Raw genomic sequence first — 21,028 nt, forward strand, 5'->3', positions numbered from 1 at the left:
ATGCAAAGCTAAAAGCACAAACACTGCTTTGCACTCAGTTTGCTATTTTGTGACACACACTTTGCAAAACTGTAGGCACAATTCACTGCACAACACTCTTTTTGCAGAACTTTAAACACAACTCACTGCTTACACTCAATTACCAAATTTCCAACACACTCCTAGCAAAATTATACACATGTATGGCTATCATTAACACTATTTTGCCAACTGAACTGTTTTAGATAATTAGTTCACTTTGCAATCAGCCTAAGCACTATAAATAAGCCACAGGTAAGCTGTCTGTGTTGAGTACAATGGAAGGAGCAGTAAGAGTGAGAAGAGTGAGAATCAGAGGAGGCCGAGGAGGCAGAGGGAGAGGACGTGGAGGTGAAGAAGTTGGAGGAAGAGGACGTCGAGGTGAAGAAGTTGGAGGAAGAGGACGTGGAGGTGAAGAAGTTGGAGGAAGAGGACGTGGAGGTGAAGAAGTTGGAGGAAGAGGACGTGGAGATGAAGAAGTTGGAGGAAGAGGACGTGGAGGTGAAGCGAGAGGGTTAGTGGAAGTTAGAGGAAGAGGACAAGGAGGAGCAAGAAGAGGACGAGGAGGCCGAGGGAGAGGACGTGGAGGTGAAGAAGTTGGAGGAAGAGGACAAGGAGGAGCAAGAAGAGGACGAGGAGGGGAAAGAGGAAGGGTAAGAAGAGTAAGAAATAGAATAACTGATGACATCAGAGCTACAATAGTGGACCATGTCATTAACCATGGGATGACCCTGAGGGAAGCTGGCCAACGGGTTCAGCCTAATTTGAGCCGCTACACTGTGGCAAGCATCATTAGGACATTTCGAAATGAGAATCGGTAAGTACTTTGTAGCACTGCCATACTCTAATGAGAAACACAACAGTACCATACATGCAAAAATACTGAAATTGTTACTTTACAGAATTGCTAGACGTCCAGATGTTGGGGGCAGAGGAAGAATGTTCACTCCAGAGCAAGAGACTCATATAGTGAACATGGTGATTGCCAATGATGCAATAAGACTGCGCGAAATACAGCAGCGCATAACTGATAATGACACCATCTTTCAAAATATACACAGTGTAAGCATTTCTGCACTAAGTCGTGTACTTGCGCGCCACAGAATAAGAATGAAGCAAATTTACAGAGTTCCTTTCGAGAGAAACACAGAACGTGGTAAAGCAACTGCGATATGTCTACGTGCAGGTAAGCTATAGTGTCATTGGTTCTGAATTTGGAAGTGCATACTGTAGTGCTGTGCATGGGCCTGATGTGTTGCATTTGTTTTGTCTTGTCCAGAGAGTGATGGAACTAGAAGCAGATGCCATGGGCCATGAGCTACTTTTTGTAGATGAGGCCGGTTTTAACCTCAGTAAAACCAGGAGACGTGGCAGGAACATTATTGGACACCGTGCCATCATCAATGTCCCAGGACAACGTGGTGGTAACATAACCATGTGTGCAGCTATAAGCCAAAATGGTGTTGTTTACCATCATGCAACCATAGACCCATACAATACTGCACACATTATTGCATTCCTGGACACCTTACATGACATGCTCACTGTTCAGAGACCAGAGCATACCTGATATGTCATCATATGGGACAATGTTAGTTTCCATAGGGCTGCTTTGGTCCGTAACTGGTTTACAGACCACCCATTCTTCATGGCACTCAAACTCCCTCCATACTCTCCATTCTTACTGTAAATCCCATCAAGGAGTTATTCTCTGCCTGGCGCTGGAAAGTGTATGACCGTCATCCTCATCAACAGGTAGCCCTTTTACAGGCAATGGATGAGGCATGTGGAGATATTGACCAGGCGTCATGTCAGGCCTGGATACAGCATTCAAGGAGATATTTTCCCCGGTGCTTTGGACTGGAGGATATCGCATGTGATGTGGACGAAATTTTGTGGCCGGACCCAGAAAGACGACATGATGTAGGCTGAAATTTTTTTATTTTTTTTGTGAAATTACTATTTTGTGTTCTGACTTTTTCTTAGTTTTGATGAGTGTGAATAAACACCAATACTTGAAGTTTGGATTCTTGTATGTTTACATGACACTATGACAAAAGTATGGCCTCAAATTGATCTGTACACAGAGAAAGCAAAAGCCAGATGTGTTTTGTATTCATACCATCAGTGTGTAGTTGGCACATTGTGTGCTTAGTAGATGATGGCTTGTGTTTACTGTTTGATACAAAAACACAATTTTTACGAAGGTGTGAAGAGTTAATCTAGCTGTGTTCGCTTTTGCAAGAGAACTACAATGTTTTGATAATTGGGTGAAAGGTTTACTTATTTGTGTGTAGAGTTTTGCAAAAATAACCAATAGTTACAAAAAATGTGCTTAAGTACATTGGGGCCTTAAAGGGATAGTTCACCGTGAGGCTCCAAAGATCGGGACGAGGGTGCCACAGGGTGCCCCGTCCCTGAGAAAGAAGGCCCTTCCTCAGAGGAATGGGCCAAGGAGGTGCTGTCGCGAGGAGTATGAGTTCGGAGAACCAGGTCCGGGTGGGCCAGTAGGGCGCAACCAGAAGGACCTGCTCCTCGACCTCCTTGACTTTGCGTATAACCTGCGCAAGAAGGCTCACTGGGGGAACGCATATTTGCGGCCCCGCGGCCAGCTGTGCGCCAGTGCATCCGTGCCGAGCGTGCCCTCGGTCAGGGAATAATACAGGTCGCAATGGGTCGAGTCGTGAGAGGCAAACATATCTATCTGTGCGTCCCCGAACTGGTCCCAAATCAGCTGAACCGACTGGGGATGGAGTCGCCATTCTCCAGGGAGGGGCTGAAGCCGTGAGAGCTTGTCGGCTGCACAGTTCAGGACTCCGGGAATGAAAATGGCTCGAAGCGACCTCAGATGCTTCTGACTCCATAAGAGGAGGTGTCGGGCGAGTTGCGACATACGGCGCGAGCGTAGACCACCTTGACGGTTGATGTACGCTACTGTGGCGGTATTGTCTGATCGGACTAGTACGTGTTGACCCCTGAGCAACGCCCGGAAGCGGTGCAGGGCAAGGCGTACTGCCAGCAACTCGAGGCAATTAACATGCCATACTGCTCAACACTACATGCGAGAATCACCGAGCTTCAGGAGCAACCTTGCTCAACACCTAAGTGTGAAGAAATTCACTGAACTTCAGGAGCATTTCTGCTCAACACCTGGGTGTGATAAATCTCACTGAATTTTTCAGGAGCATTTCTGCTCAACATGAGAGTGAGACAGCATGTCCATTGCGCATGGCGCCTCAGCCCGTGGAGGCATCTGTTGAGACAACAACATGCCGGGAAGCTCGTTCCAGGGGCACTCGGACCCGTAGAAAACTGAGGTTCGACCACGGGGTGTGTACTGACGGCAGGTCGGAGTAACTGGTACTCGGAGGGTGCCGTGTTGCCATGCCCACCTCGGGACTCGGTCACAAAGCCAAAGCTGAAGCGGTCTCATATGAAGCAATCTGAGCGGCGTACCGCAGCTGCAGATGCCATATGCCCCAGGAGCCTCTGAAAAAACTTCAGTGGAACCGCACTCTTGCGCTTGATAGTCTCAGGCAAGTCAGCAATGGCTGAGTGGAGAAGGCGACCAAGTCCATATCGGGAAAAGAGCTCCTCTGCACGGGGCAAAGTTTACTCCTTTCCCAGTTGACCCGAAGGCCCAGACGAGCTAGCTGCCGGAGCACTGGGTCCCTGTATTCACAAACCTGGTCTCAGGAGTGAGCTTCAGACAGCCAGTCACAGAGATAGTTCAGGATGCGAACCCCGTGTTCCCATGGAGGAACAAGGGCTGCCTCAACAACCTTGTGAAGGCGCGAGGAGACAGGGCTAACCCGAATGGGAGAACAGCGTACTGATATGCGCAAGCCCTGACAGCAAGCCGTAGGTATGGTCTGAGTCGAAGGAGAACGGAGACATAAAAGTAGGCGTCCTTCAGGTCGATCGCTGCAAACCAATCCTGTGGCCGCACACATCAGAAATGCGTTTGGCCAGGAGCATCTTGAACGGCAGCCTGTTAAGGGAGCGGTTCAGATGCGTAGGTCCAGGATTGGCCGTAACCCACCAAACTTCTCCGGGACAATGAGGTAGGGGCTGTAAACCTCATCAGACCGGTCAGCCCCAGACTGGTGAACATCACCTGACTCCGAGAGCGTACGGCCACTTTCGTCGCTCGGAGAGCAAGGTCAGTGGCGGTGCGCAGCTCAATGAAGAGCCTCGGGTCAGTCCCGCCCTCCTGCATGTCCATGAGCATCTGGGTCAGGTAGACCAGCAGAACGGTCATAGGATGCAGTGAGGCGGCTGCCTGTCCTATGGCACTATAGGATTTCGCCACAGATTAGTGTAGACGAAAGGAACTACAGGCTTTGAATGGGTGCTTAGGATTGTACCGGGAACAACAGAGCATTCAACCGGGGGGACCCCAGTGTACCCATGGGCAGCGGCCCCTGAGGGGAGGAAAGGCGGATGAGACCAACGAGAGGACCTGTGATCTCATCATGCACGTCCGGGAGGAAAGATATTGGGTTTGCCGTGGACGCGGGTCGGCGGCCTCACACAAAAATCAATCGTCCCGGGAAAGCATGGCCGTCATCTCCGGATCAGACTCAGGCACAGCCGTATGCACACCAGAAGGTGGCAGCTGTGACGAGTCATCATTTCCAAAAGAATCAAGCCCACCTAGTGATGCTGCTACAGACACAGCATCATCCTCTGTAGCTTCAAATGAAAACACACGGGCCACCCGAGGGTAGACTCGTGGAATCATCAGTTCGCTAGCGGGCACCGTCATTAAAGAGGGGGGGCTGGGGCGTGGACACAGCGTCGGCGCCTTGTTCCAGACCAACACCCTCAGGTCACCCTGGCCACCAGCCGAAGATCGGGTGGTGGATGAGGGGACTCTCACTCTTGCGAGTTCACCGAGTCTCGACCTATATATGACGCGATGATCACGTTCCCAGAGAGAACATGAGTCATCCACGAGTGCTGTTCAAGCATGATCAAAGCCCAAACATACTAGACAGAGTGCCCATCAGAGTCCGATACCAGTCCGCTGCAACCAGAAATGCACGGGCGAGCCGTCTTTAAAAAGACGTGCCGCGTGCAAGCTCTTTTATGAGAGTAGAAAAAAACTCTGCGATGTTGAAGCGCACAGGGAGACACACACACACTGGCAGATCACTGCACAGATCAGCAGGCACTGTGAGCTCGCTGCCGATCGCCGTCACACCAACACCGGAGAGAGAAGCTCGTCTCGTAGAGCGAAGTCAGAGATGACTGTGGAGTGAAGAAATACTCTTGGCTCCGAAGCGAAAACATATCTGCATGTTGCCGGCGTCCTCCTTTTATACCCACGAAGGTAAGGCGGAGATACACTATGCAAATTCCGCAGACCCATGGCATTTCTTTGCCATTGGCTCGTTTTGTAATACTCGAAGTCGATAGGTGTTCTAGGCGAAACCCCATTCGTCGTCATCCGACGTAACTCGGAGTGACAACGAAAGGGAACAGTATATTTTTTATTTCACTGATGTCAAACCATACCTTCCAGATTTTTAGTGCCAAATTTGAATAGCTTGCTGAAATATCCTAAATAAACCAGCATGAATTCAATATTGGTCCAGGCAGGTTTATGCTAGTTAGAGCTGGTATAGCTGCACCAAACCAGCATCCCATGCTGGTCCCAGCATGCAAAACACTCCTTATGCCGGTGACCAGCAATGCTGAATTTTTCAGCAGGAGAGGTAGACATTTTAGCAGATAAAAACTAAAAATTCTGTTCTAGGCTGTTCCTCACACAATGTTGTTGTATGGCTTCAAAAGACTTGTAATATGGTGTTCAATACTTATGGACTACTTTTGTGTTTTAAGTAAAATTAATTATGCTTAGAATCGATCATTGTCAACATTGTGCCTAATGTTTTCTTTTGTATCCACCTGGGGGTAAGTAAATTATATTTTCATTTTTGGTTGAACTGTCACTGCATATGCTTCATCAAGCACTGGATAGTCAGGTCTTGGGAAGGTAGACTAGTGGAGGGAGGTGTCAACGACCACCAAATGGAACAAGTGAAGCAAAACATGACTTTAACACCACGAGACACAGGCATGCAGAGCATCACCCCTCCCCCTTGCTTTTCATTCCCTTGTTTTGTGTCTTTCTCCTTTCCGTCCTTTCTCCTAATCACAAACGAACCAAATGTGCACACACACTTACAGTGGTGTGTAAATCAAATGCATAAGAGTCATTCACACAACAGACATAAACATTCATAAAACTACAAACACATGGACACACACAATCAAGCGAGCAGTCTAGCAAAAACATGACCTGATCTTGGTTACCTGAAGCCACAGGTGAGAGGCTCCACCCCCTGAACTGATAAACACATGGGGTGTGGAGAGATCTTTGTACACAACACGTCATGCACTGGAGAAAATGTAGGCTGGTCTGTGTGCATGTGTTAACTAGCCAAAAAGGAGTATGTACAGATTGGCTAGCTCAACCTGTTATCCCATACTTTGGCCAAAACTGAGCTGAATATGAAAATCTTCAGGATGCCTTATACTTTACATTGTTTTACATACCAGATTTGTTGTTGTTCAGGTAACTACAATAGCTATAAACATGTCTATAAAATATATATTGCTCAGCAAGATCCTCCTCAAACTGTTATCATACAGTTATCTCCGAGAATTGTCTCGCTGCAGCCTGTGGTGGACATCCAACCTGGCCCATATCCAAGTGTGACATCAGAAGCCACACCCATGTCCAAATAAGCCACATAAGACTTGTTCGACATTATGCAGCTCTGCGCAGACCGATCGGCGGCTGACGCTAAGCAGTGATTGCCAGTTAGAATTGTTTTTTTCGATTTAAAACAGCGCAGACGCCACGTGACTGTGCCGTATGCCATCAAAGTGAGAGGCTCCGTGAGAGCGATCAGAGAGCAGCCGTAGGACTCAGCCAGCGCAGGTTCTCCAGTGCGGCTGCACAAGCTCTGATGACGCCACAACTGTTCCACGCCTGGCCGGATTCACCGCATGTCAACGATCACGTGTGTTTCATGTTTATTCTCACACCTTCAGTTCCACTAATAATAATAATAATAATAATGAATTGTATTTAATGGCGCCTTTCATAACACCCAAGGTCACCTGACAAGCAATATACAGGTCACTGCATAAGACAAAACACACAAAAAACAAGTCGCATACAGATTAAGTGCAGTGAAGTCTCAATAAAACATGTTATAAAAAAGCCTGTGTAAAAAGATATGTCTTAAGTAGCGTTTTAAAAGTCAACAAGCACTCGCTACTGTGAGTGGGAAAAGAGTTTCATAGGCGCTTATAAATCTGTTTTTTATAACAGTAACACCTCTTTTCATGTAGTTGCAAGGTTATATTGTGTTATGTTAATCAAAATAAAACTGATAAAAAAACGTAGACCCCACTTTGTTGGTATTTAAATAGTATTGGCTTATGTTGAACTTTATTCTTGTACAAACATACGCTGTATGAAGCAATACATAAAGTATTGGATGAAAAATCTGAAACATCTGTGTATTTGACAAACATTGCATTTATTTCAGTTCAGCTGTGGTAGAGTATGCAAACATAGCTTGAACATCACTACGGGAAGCAGAAAAGTGTCCGACTTCACGTCTCCGTTTTCAGCTCCTCCCCGACTGCAGGCGGCAACTCTCTCTGATCGGTTACATCCAGCCCCAGCCAATGCCGAACACACCTATTCTCATTAGCCTAAGCCCTCACACCTAATTCTTTTTCATTTACTTCTTATATCAGCCCGCACTGAAACCCACTCAAAACCTACACTTATGCCTAAAAAACCCTTTTAATCTGGAACCTTTATTTTGAAACCCACCTAAAACCTACCCTTACGCCCGAAACCCACTCAAAACCTACCCTTACGCCTAAAAACCCTTTCAATCAGAAACCTACATACAACAAACCAGGGTCGTGGCTTCTGAAGTCATTCTTGGATGTGGGCGGGGTTGGATGTCCAGCGCAGGATGCAGCGAGCCCTACCTGGGGTGCTTCTCAAAACTCAAATTGATGCTTAGTTCTCGTTTCATCGCTCCTACGTCCTTCAGCCTATGACCCGGAAACCGATCATACTCAGCCACCTTGAATGAAATCTCAATCCTCTAATTGCACCGCAAGGAATGAGGAGTGAGGAAGCTTACTGAGGAGTCATGAGATACACAGGTGTATCCTTCCCTCGCTTCTTAAAGGGGTGGAGCAAAGATGTGAGGAAAGGAAGCGAAGGATGGAAACGTTGATGCACAAAAAAGAAACGAGAGGACCTTGATCTGTCCCATCGCACTATACTGTTATTCTATATATATATATATATATATATATATATATATATATATATATATATATAAGACCCTTATTTCTCGGCTAGGATCGTGCCCTTTGAAGCTGCATTGAGACTGACATTTGAACACTCAAACCATCGGTTGCCATTGAAGTCCATTATATGGAGAAAAATCCTGGAATGTTTTCCTCAAAAACCTTAATTTCTTTTCGACTGAAGAAAGAAAGACATGGACATTTTGGATGACGTGGGTGAGTAAATTATCAGGAAATTTTTATTTGAAAGTGAACTACTCCTTTAAGTTTTTCAAGCAGTCTTTACAGAGATAAACATATAATTTAAGGTAACAGAGATTGGTTTGGTTTTATAGTGGCTCTTGAAAAATGTTTTTTCCAGCTAAAGTTAGTTTTGATTGATTCACTTCCGTCTAAATGATCATTTATATTAAATTAGGGGCCGCTAAGACGACACCGTTCTCTCTAAACAGACTTTAAACGTGAACCTGTGATAGACGCTGATGGCGTGCGCATTAAGAATTGATTCTATAGTTTTGTGCGTTTGAATATATGTGCGCAGGTTTGTAATTCCTTACAAACCATGCCTAAACAAACTACTTGTCTATAAATTTTGATGCAGAATTTTTATTTTATCTTATCACTTTGGGTAGCTACGCGAACTGAAAAATTCTACAACGCTTTATCTGTAAAGGGTGAGTATGGTGAGTATGGTGGTACTTTTGGAAAATCAGTTTGCTTTGTTCACACTTGATTTCAAACCAAACCAGTGTCAAAGCGGATCTTACACATACCTTTCTATCAGACGCTAACTTTTGTTGCAACACAGTCTGACGTAACCATCCTTTGACCAATGAGCATTTCAGACATGTATATCACTATATACACTCACCTAAAGGATTACTAGGAACACCATACTAATACTGTGTTTGACCCCCTTTCGCCTTCAGAACTGCCTTAATTCTACGTGGCATTGATTCAACAAGGTGCTGAAGCATTCTTTAGAAATGTTGGCCCATATTGATACGATAGCATCTTGCAGTTGATGGAGATTTGTGGGATGCACATCCAGGGTATGAAGCTCCCGTTCCACCACATCCCAAATATGCTCTATTGGGTTGAGATCTGGTGACTGTGGGGGCCATTTTAGTACAGTGAACTCATTGTCATGTTCAAGAAACCAATTTGAAATGATTCGAGCTTTGAACATGGTGCATTATCCTGTTGGAGGTAGCCATCAGAGGATGGGTACATGGTGGCCATAAAGGGATGGACATGGTCAGAAACAATGCTCAGGTAGGCCTTGGCATTCAAACGATGCTCAATTGGCACTAAGGGGCCTAACTAAAGTGTGCCAAGAAAACATCCTCCACACCATTACACCACCACCACCAGCCTGCACCGTGGTAACAAGGCATGATGGATCCATGTTCTCATTCTGTTTACGCCAAATTCGCCAAGACTCTACCATCTGAATGACTCAACAGAAATCGAGATTCATCAGATCAGGCAACATTTTTCAAGTCTTCAACTGTCCAATTTTGGTGAGCTCTTGCAAATTGTAGCCTCTTTTTCCTATTTGTAGTGGAGATGAGTGGTACCCGGTGGGGTCTTCTGCTGTTGTAGCCCATCCGCCTCAAGGTTGTGTGTGTTGTGGCTTCACAAATTATTTGCTGCATACCTTGGTTGTAACGAGTAGTTATTTCAGTCAAAGTTGCTCTTCTATCAGCTTGAATCAGTCAGCCCTTTCTCCTCTGACCACTAGCATCAACAAGGCATATTCGCCCACAGGACTGGCATATATAGGATGCTTTTCCCTTTTCACACCATTCTTTGTAAACCCTAGAAATGGTTGTGCATGAAAATCCCAGTAACTGAGCAGATTGTGAAATACTCAGACCGGCCCATCTGGCACCAACAACCATGCCACGCTCAAAATTGCTTAAATCACCTTTCTTTCCCATTCTGACATTCAGTTTGGAGTTTAGGAGATTGTCTTGACCAGGACCACACCCCTAAATGCATTGAAGCAATTGTCATGTGATTGTTTGATTAGATAATTTCATTAATGAGAAATTGAACGGGTGTTCCTGAAAATCCTTTAGGTGAGTATATATATATATATATATATATATCGTCGCTGTCAGATGAAAACCGCATATGTCCATTTTGCCGATTTTGAGATTTTTCGACTGATAGAATGTCCAGGTTCATTTCCGTATACAGTATGCTTCACGTTATCTAAATGACCAATGAAAAGTTGTGAAATCATGTCATCTGATTTTCACATATATCCATTTGGTGTCAAAGCTGTCAATCACGCCGCGTATCTTCCACCCTTTGCAGGCATCTCACCGGTCTCGTGAAGTTTCATCTTAAGCGTCTCTGGAAGCTCAGCATTGGATAGCCGAATTTATTATATATATTTATTATATATTCACAAAATTACGGTAGGACTGTGCAAACAAAGTATCAGTCTAGCATTGCCATGTCAGTGTATTGATTCATTGTCCCGTCATAGTTTGCAAGAGACATTTAATAAACTGAGCATATTTAATAAACTGAGACGTAGGCTATTTAATAAACTGAGCGTATTTAATAAACTGAGACGTAGGCTATTTAATAAACTGAGCGTAGCCTATTCATTTGTCAATATGAAACGCGACTTGGTCATTCTAATTAATGATCGGAAGAACGCGTATCGACCACCGTTACTGTAAAATATGCACGTATGTCCATTTAAACTCGATTTTGGTCAAATGTTGATTATATCATTACTGTACGTTCACACCGCCGCCGGCGAGAGTGGCAAAATACGCTCTCGCCGCCCTGCTAACAACGCCGTGCAAGATTCGTGGACGCTCTGATGTAGATCGAATGCTTGATCTTTTTTTAAACTTCATTTAAAGCGGCCGCAAGCAAATAAGCATATTGATCAGTTTTTGTGCAGATGGCCACACGTAGGGTATAAGTTAACCTAATAATATATTTCAAATGTGAAAGTAAGAAAATTACAGATGGAAAGAGACAATTATATTTACTTTGCAAACGAAATAAATAAATTCAATTTGTGTGGTGTGGCTTTTGTGTTTATTTCAACTACGAGTCTAATTTCAATATGCAGTTTATAGGACGTTTACTAGACTTGGCCTTTAATTAACATTAACATTGATTTGTGTGCAGTCTACATTACAATAACTGTCCTGGTTGTTGCAATTGCAATTATAATGCAATTGGTCAAATCAGTGTTGTTTTCAGCAAATGAATTGCATTCCTGCTGTAAAACAAGCGTTCTAGCGCGAAAATGTTGCCTATAATAGTGTTGCGCGGCTTTTTCTTATCAAACTCACAACATTATTATGGACGATCAAGTTGTTGCGTTTGGTGTGACGTTAACTTCTCCTCCATTTTGCTTGGGAACTAATGTGGTCGGAACCAATGTTACCTGGCCTGCGTTCTCTGGAATCCTCTCAAACGGAGCACTTCTACATTCCGATTGGTTGCCGCCGGTTGCCGCCGAACCGCGTCATAGCACATTACCATAAAGTTGACCAGATTTCAACTCTCCTCGCTGCTCTCACCGTCCAAGACGCGCCGCGCCGCCTTCGCCGGAGCTCGCCGCCGGCTCTCATTGAAAATGAATGACTTCCGGCCACTTTGACGCTCTCGCCGGCGGCGGTGTGAACGCACAGTTACACTGGCAAGAATATGGTTACATTTAAAGATGCCGTACCAAGTATGCAACGCTACGTTCAACTGCTTTTGAAATTACGGTGTTTTTTTCACCTCCTGAAAAGTAACAGTTTTGGACATAGGCCTACGTGAGTTTCATAGGGCAGCGACGATATACTGTATATATATATATATATATATATATATATATATATATATATAGTGCTCCATAAGAGCTATGTCTAGGGTGTAAATTCTCCTAAAAAGGAATGTTTCTCCCTTTGAAATGTTACCGAAAAGCTTTCCCTTTTTTTGAACCCCAATTTTTAAAAACCCTCTTTTACACAACTTTTAAACAACCTCAGATCACCACATTCCATGAAAAAAAAAAAAACTGATTCATCTTTGTTTCCATAGCACTCTGCTCTCCACGTCCATCTCAGTGGGTTTCATTACTGACCTGTGAGTGTGCATGCTAAACACCAATATAAACACACAACCAAACAGCTGTGAAAATATTCATGATACTTTTTTATGAAATGTCAGAGGGAGAGACTGAGAGAGGGAAAATATAGGCGCTGTTATGGAAATGCTCTGCACACACCACCTGCAAATTGCTACGGATAATTTGCAGTGTTGCCACACGCGTCAGAAGAGACCGTCCATCGCTTTGACCTTTTTACCAATGCTTTCATTCTCCATCTGAAGGTCAAATGGATGACAAGTCACAAATTGAACCTGTTGGTTGTAATTACCTTCCCAATGACATTTTGTTAGTCTTTGCCTGTAATTGTTTAGAAATAACTTTATTAATCATGTTGAAACTTAATGACTCGTGACTGAACAGAATTAAATGGCATGAGTGTGAGAGTAAGAAAGAGTGATATACAGTACACGTAGGTATGTGACCTGTACAAATAACTGTCATTAATCTACTGTATCTTCCCAAACTTCTGGCTTACCCTAAATCACTATGGTAAGCCTATAACAATTATTTATATTATAGAGCTGTTCGGAATGGATTTCTCAGGAAACTGCATACTTCCATCAAGATATGTCTAATGTCAGCATTGCCAAACTTTTAAAATTATACTTTTGCTACAATAATATACTGTAAGCAATGCCATGAGTGTGTGGTATGACTACTTATCGAACCATGTAAGAGATGAAGGGTGAGATGTTTGAGAAAGCTGTTTGAAAATAATCATTTTTTCAATTCCATTTGGTGTCAATAACTTCAGAAAAAGCGTGCACTTCATTTTTAAAGAAATGTCTTTTTTTTTATGTGCTATTTCTAAGAATACTTTCTTGTGAATAAAATTGTGCACTCCATGGGCCATTATGGTCATCGTCCTCTGCAATAATCTGATGTAAAATCTATCCAGATATAGAAGACAAACTAATTTCATCTTGTTATTGCATTAGTTAGGTCATTTGCTCTTGACACATTTTGACACCCCCACCAGGAATTTCTAAAGAAATTGGGTCTAGCACTGAACACCTACATACAAGGAGCAACGTTAGGACAACATTTTCTCAGTTTATCATAGGGAGATTTTAAGATGAAGAAAGGTGGTGGCCCATGCAAATTTCACTTGCCCTGAGTGTAGTAGGGAGTAGCCAAGACATTGCTATGCAGTTGATAGAGCGTTTACTATGTGATTAGTTACTGGCCCAAGTCAAAGAACCCAGCTATGATATTCTGGTCCCTAGATGTGTCTCCTTCAATGTAAGTCTATAGGCTTATGTGGTAAACTGAAAATCATATATATTAGTTTTAGAAAAGTAAAAGAACACCTCTCTTCAACAAGCTTCACAATTTGAGGTAATCATGTATGTAGCACAAACAGCACATGATGAATTAAACAGAGCAAATGTATTCATTCACATCATTCAAATCATTCAAAGGCCCAAGTATTATAGTATAGAGATGCTGTCTTATTGCACACAATTAATCACAAATTCTGTAATTTAACAGTTCTGTTTTTTAACAGTTTAGGCTATGATGAAAGGTTTCTGTGCAAAGTTAAAGTCATTTGAACTGTTTAATCTGTTTAAGGCTGATTCAGGCTTAATTTACACACTGACAAAGGAAACAATACAAGAACAGGAGAATGTAGAGTGAGTGAGAGAGAGGGGGGGATTATACACTTCTGGTCACACATTCCTTTCTAGAGATGGAGGAGTGAGTAAATAGAGTTATTTCAATTTGACTCTTAACTGTTTTGAATGCATTTATGTGATATGTATTTTTAGTGAGTGAGTATTCAGCACACTTATATTAATCTTATATTTGAGGTTATTTGAAGAGTTCACCATTGTTCTGATAATATGCTTTTTGAACTGTATTGAATGAGTTCACATGTATACAGGCTGCTTTTCTTCACTACCAGCTCCAACTCATCCAAACATGTAATAGAAATATTTTCTTTTAAATTATATATGTATATATATATATATATATATATATATATATATATATATATATATATATATATATATATATATATATATATATATTCATATAGACAATTTGTTTTTGTCAAGCATTTACACACAATCTCTTTAGATCAAAAGGTTTTGAAGATCACGAGAAACATTTGTTCGACATGCATAGTATAAATGAACATGTGATGATATATGTAGTACTGTATGTTTGGGCAGTACAGCACTGCTAGTGTCATTCCAATTGCACATGTTCACGCCAGCAGGTTTTATTTCTTCTCGCAGTGCGTCTCTCTCTCTCTTTAAAATGGTAAATATTCCATTTTAATTAGAGTGAAAAGCTGCGACCTGCTTTATGTCCATTTCTGTTGAGAAACATTGGATAAGAATACTATAATACAGATGAAAAATAAAAGAGGTCGAACTAAAAGTTGGGTAGTTGATCAATGAGCCCTTCCTCTTCAGTAAAATGTAGTATCCTTTAAAAATCTATAATATAATTCTGAATTCTATATGACACATAAATAAAAGAAATATTTTTACTGCACAGTATTGTTAGTATCTTCAAAATATAAAATGCCACAGGTGTAGAAGCGAGAGATAGCCTAAATGTATGGTTTTAAAAATATGAAACAGGTTTCCTTTTGAGACTACCAATATCAAGTTTCCTTTAAGAAATTAACATGTTTAAACAACAAGCAGCACTTAAGAGTTGTGTTTTAGTTTATGAGTAATTGCTGGAGTTTGGCCAGTGCACATAAAACTGAAGGCCATGTGAGTAATTGGCCAGTGACGTCTTCGTTTAGAGGAAGAGCCAATCACAGCAGAGGAGAGGCGGGCTTCATGTTGCTCCGCCCCTCTAACTGGTCTTCTTTATGTGTGTGTAATCCTTATGCTGACCCAGAAAGCGCTCAGCAGCAGCAGCTTGTTCAGATCTGAGTACAGCCTATGGAGATACCTGCGCTGCTTTACAGAGACTGATAACACGAAAGAGCATCTTTACAAGAACAGGATTTATTTGACGGTATGTGCTTTTTATATAGAGATCACTGTGATAATGAGTAGGCTGGACCTTTTGTTCTTTTTGTAAATGAAATCCACGAAATCAGCATACCTATTAGCGATAGGCTATTTAAATATTTGTATGGTTGAACATATGGTTGGATATGTTAAGTGTGCCTTTATTACTGCTCTGGTTTTTAAGTGTTCTTAGATCTCAAAGCGTTACTCTAGTATGACTTTTGTTCTCAGAATATAATGCGCATTATGCTTGGCAATATGTCATTAGATAATATTATACTTTAGTATCAGTATTTAAATGTTCTTTAAAAAAAAGGTGCGATATCCCTATGCAGAGCTTTAACTGAACTAAATCTCATGAGTGTATATGACGTTTTAACTTTTCTCTAAATACAGTAAATTCAGTAGTCTATGCTGATGTTTAATGAAAGTTTCACTGTGGTCTGACAGGGATTGTGAAAGTCTGTAGCCTATATTTTATTTAAAGAAAGATTTAATCTTAGTAGGAAGAAGAGGAGAAATTGTTTGTTTTAGACAGACAGAGAAAGAGAGATAAAGAAATTGGTGCCCTATAGACCCAATACGACATTGTTCTTTATCTCTTATTTTTATCTCAAATTACGACATAACTGTGCACTTCTAAAAATATGTTAGTAACTGTTAAACATGTTCTGATCCACTCCTGAAGCTATTGAATTAAGAGATACAACAAGAGAGACAACAACACTAGACATGACATTTTCTTGACAATGAATAAGACTGATGGTTTGCCAAAAAAAAAAAAAAAAAAAAGATCTGCATGCTGTCAACTGTATGAATTGGAAAGATTAATTACTTATACATTTTATCTCAAAATGTTATGATTATATATTTGCTTTATCCAGAGAGTATAACCAACTGATATATGCCTACAGATTAATACTTATTATAATTGCATTGCACTTCAAATGTTGTTTAATATAATATATATTTTCAAAACTCTAAACTCAACCCTGTCATTTGAGTAGATACAATCAATCATACATTTTATCATTATCTCTTGCTCACAGTAGGTTGGCTTTGTTTGCTCCACACTTTGTCCACCTCCCTGCCTGTTATTGTTTTGATTCTCCTGACGGCTGCTTGGTGCGCCTTACTGCTATATTTCTTCTGCTAAGGGCTCAAGTCTTAATATATCTGCATTGTTTAAGCTTACAACCACAATGGGTTTTAGTATGCTGTGTCAAAATATGTGGGGGTAAAAATTGTAATCAGTAAGATACATTTGCTTACTTGTAACCATAACCCTCAATAAATTGTGTTGAATTAACCATAAAACATTAAAAAAAAAACTTTGATAAAAACAAATCATGAATACTGATTAAGAAAAATATTTATTATTATGTTTACAGTGGACTGACTGGAATCAGTGAAAGTTGATTGCAGATGATTAAGAAGCATGTGAGACTGGTCATCAAAGTAACAATTTTTTAGCCAAATAATATTGTTTTGCTCCACAGATGTGTTATACTGATAGTTTTCCAGAAACTGAAAGTGTTTATCAGCTGATACTGAAAGGTTGCTTGAATATGTGCTATTCTTCTCATATCTCTGCAGTTGAAAAGGCATGGCTGAACACATGATGATGCCAATGACCCACGGCTCTGCTGGTGGAGGCCTGCATGGGTATCGCATGGGAATGAACGGCCCTTCTGTGCACGGACACCAGCCCAGTCTGCGGACCCTTCCCAATGGGCAGCTCATGCACTACAGCAGGGGGCCCCAGAGCTCCATGGAGGCGGCCATGAGGCAGAGGAATGTGATGAATGGCGTCATGAACAGTCAGGTTAACGGCCAGATAAGTGGTGGACACCCCCACCAAATACAGCCAGCCAATATGATGTATGGAGGTCCGAATCAGCAACCGCAAGGTCACCCTCAAACCCAGCACCATCATATGCACCCGCAGAACCAACACCCACAGCAATATATGGGTGGAGGAGGCCTTACAGCATCTCAGCAGCTTATGGCGAGCATGCATCTTCAGAAACTCAATACCCAGTACCACGGGCACCCGTACGGTCCTATGAATGGGCATCACATGGGAAATGTCCAGCACAGAATGGGTACTGCTCAGTTAGCAAGCATGCAGATGGGGATGGGCGGGCCAACATTGGGCCTTAATGTCATGGACATAGACTTGATTGATGAGGAGGTTCTGACATCCTTGGTGTTGGAACTTGGGCTGGACCGGATTCAAGAGCTTCCTGAGCTTTACCTCGGACAAAACGAGTTTGATTTCATCTCAGACTTTGTGTGCAAGCAGCAACCAAGCACTGTCAGCTGCTAAAATTCTGCTTCTGGTCCTTAAATCAGAGTAAGACTTGGTCATCAAGAAAAAGCTGGGGAAAGATGAGAATGGCTAAAACAACCAGGTTCTCTGTATCTGTGAAGCTGTGCTATGCATGTTGTAGTGCACACTTTTTGCTTTCAATGAGGGAAAAGACTTCTGGATGGTCTTCAGTCTTTGAAGAACTGGGCACAAGTGTGGGTTTGGTGAGCAGGCCTTGTCTTGCCCCATTGGTCATCCTGGATTAATGGTGACTGAGTGTCCCAGGGTTGAATGTAACTTCACATGGTCGAAAATGAAGTCTGCTTGGAACTTTGCAGAAACTGCTTTGCCTCCTCAGGGGCAACTAGAATCAATAGCATTTAGAAATCTATTTATGTATGACACCTACCAAAAAACAAACATGATCTGTGGTGATATAGACTTGCCTTTTCTCAAACCTACCCCAAGACCTGTGATAAAATATGTTTGAATGAGTGGGAATTGAAGGCTGGTACTTCAAAATGGGTTGATTTTACCAGTAGCTCTTAACGATATTTGAAATGGTATGTGACGTGGTAGCGGTTGGGTATGAAACATTCTTTGTGCGCAGTGTAACACTGTCCCTTTGGTCATTTTCTTTCTACAGCTATTCAAAATTTTAAAGATGATTACCTATGGTAAACATTTGTCACATTTAACACTTTTTTTTGTTGTTGCTATATCTGACTGAATTAGACCCAAAAAAGACTGTCTTGCGTATAGGATATGTCTTGATGCTTTCAGGAATATTTCTGTGTTAGATAAACTTGCGTAGAAAATGGTGGAATGTTGTGTAGCCTCCCTTGCTAAATGCTGAGCCTGTGCTCCCTGCTGATGAGTCTGAACTGTAAAACTGCCTTATAGTTTTTTACACAGATACTGATGAATATTCACTGTAGACATTCCTACCTTGTTCCATGGAATGAGGAAGAAACTGCTGTCTTTATATGATTCAAAAGGTGGGTTCCTGTTTGCTCATATGCTCCTTATTGCAGTTAACATGGAATATGGACCACAATATTCATTAAGCCACATGCTGCATAAAGAATTAAACCTTCTACTTGTTTCTAAATTAACATGAATGTCAATTGTTCAACTATTGTTCAAAACAACCACTAACCACAGCACTGGTTTCCTGATGTGCGTTAAAGCCAACCTTACAAACCAGCACAAAATGTTGTTTCCCTATTCGCTGCCCGAACAGGGAATACAGGGAATGCCGGTTTAAACTTGATTACATTTAAATTACACTTACAACCTTCTTCTTAATTGAGGTCAGAATGGTCAGTCATCTCAGATGGCCTGATAATTACAAAATGGACATGTTCATTTGCTTGCTATTGCTCAGGGTGTAATGAAGAGTTGGGAACGGCTGCCCTGCTGGGTTTGAGAACTTCCTGTGTCGTTATGTTGGTAGTTCTTGTGTTATATACTGTGGGGGTTGGGTTGTTATAGAAATAGCACAGCATATAGTAGTAGTAGGTTAATCTGTTCCACCAGAGCTGGGCTCAACTCCCTCAGCTTTACCCGCCCTGGCTTGGGTAATTGCTGTGCGTACAGCTTGGGATTGTGAACAGTTGCCACCAAATAAAAAAAGCACAAGCAAGAAAAGACAGAACCTAATGGGTCATATTATGTGTTTTACAACTCCAACTTAGCTGATTGTTTAGGTCTTTGATGCATACGAAATGGGAAATACAGTTTCAGACTTCAATGTTGTCAGCTGTATTTCTTGTATCCTTAGAGACTGGAATGTCTTCCCGCGTATGCTTATTCTGTAATTTGTGAGTCTTGGATAATTATAGACAAACCACGTCTAGCAACAGAAAAATCTAATGATTTGTAGATTATTGTTTGATGATTTAATGATTTTTCACATTCCCGGCGATCCAGTCTTATTTTTTATTTTATTTTTTTTTTTAAAGGGAGGGAATATGTTAATTTCAACCTAAAGCTACTTGAGCCTGCCAGTCTGTATATCGTAAATCACAAACCACCCCGCAGATTGTTCCCTGCAGGTGAGATTGTATGTTCTCTTCCAAACTGTGTGCTGTCACGAACTGTCGCCATGCCCCCACAAATGGTTTTTTTAAATGTTGTTGATTCTATCTTAAGAAAATGTATTTATTTTCATTGAAAATAAAATATTTATTTAAAGAAGTGGTTTCAATGAGTGTCATTGTATGTGTAATTTAATTTTGATGGTTACAAACTGACAATCACAAGATTTTGCTGGTTTCTGAGCAGTTTTTTTTTCTCTCCCAATGAATATTCATATCAGTACAGAATTTTACACAATAACTGGAAAAAGGTGATGGTTAAAGCATAAAATGGAAAACACATATATTTCATAAATACTCTCAAGATATTAGATTCTGAATGGAACAGGCACAGATTAAAAACAGAGACAGCATATGAGATAGGCCACCTTTACTTTTTTTTTATATTTTATTTTATTTATTTTTTATTTTATTTATTTTTTATATTTAAGCAACCAACATCCCTGCTGAAAAATTCAGTATTGCTGCTCACCAGCATTAGATGGTTTCTGGTTTGCCGGACCAGCTCCATCAGCTCCTTTTTGTTTGAGAACAGCAGAACTATGCAAGACCAGCACTATACCGCATCTAAACAGAATAAACCAGCTGGACCAACATGGAATTCATACTGATTTATGCTGGATTTTTCAGCAAGTTTGGCGGCAGGTAGAAAGTGCCATCGTTCAATGTGAAAAGCGAACTTCAATTGTTTACAAACAAGAAAAATAACTGGCAAGAATCAAACCTCTTAGTAAATATAATTGCCAATCCCAAATATGACTGTGCAAATGTCTCCAGTCAAATTAGTGCACAATTTCCATATTAAAATAATCCTTACCATTCACAGTACATAAATCAATAGAAAACATTGAAATGATAAGGCAGGCACCATCTGTTTTATTTAAGACATCAAGAAATTGAAAATTGTCTTTGTATGTTCAAGTGTTTTGCTTTATTTACAGTTTTCATGTGTCTTATTTACAGATCCTCTTTAGATTTTAGAGCATTTCTGTTATCCGAGAGTGGATGTCCCATAGCCGATGATCTAATCTGTCTTACTCAGTGGGATCAGGTCTGAGCGTCTCATCTGACGGACAATTGCTCACATTCTGTTGCTTTGTTCTGTCTCAAACACACTAGACTTACATAA

At 41.5% G+C, this 21,028-nt stretch overlaps 1 protein-coding gene and 1 long non-coding RNA gene across 2 annotated transcripts in view; both read left to right on the forward strand.

Annotated features, from left to right (window-relative positions):
* LOC143708789 (uncharacterized) overlaps window positions 1-21,028 on the forward strand; it is a 686,037-nt gene that overhangs the window by 430,251 nt on the left and 234,758 nt on the right. The gene's annotated exons all lie outside the window — the stretch shown is intronic.
* Window positions 15,341-19,999, forward strand: cited4a (Cbp/p300-interacting transactivator, with Glu/Asp-rich carboxy-terminal domain, 4a). The gene is made up of 2 exons (XM_077200081.1): window positions 15,341-15,493; window positions 17,086-19,999. The coding sequence occupies exon 2, from the start codon at window positions 17,096-17,098 to the stop codon at window positions 17,816-17,818; it is 723 nt and encodes a 240-aa protein (XP_077056196.1). The 5' UTR covers window positions 15,341-15,493; window positions 17,086-17,095; the 3' UTR covers window positions 17,819-19,999.

The sequence above is a fragment of the Siphateles boraxobius genome, unplaced genomic scaffold (assembly GCF_051911475.1).
Source record: "Siphateles boraxobius isolate OS27281-9 unplaced genomic scaffold, OSU_SipBor_1 43, whole genome shotgun sequence".
Classification (NCBI taxonomy): domain Eukaryota; kingdom Metazoa; phylum Chordata; class Actinopteri; order Cypriniformes; family Leuciscidae; genus Siphateles; species Siphateles boraxobius.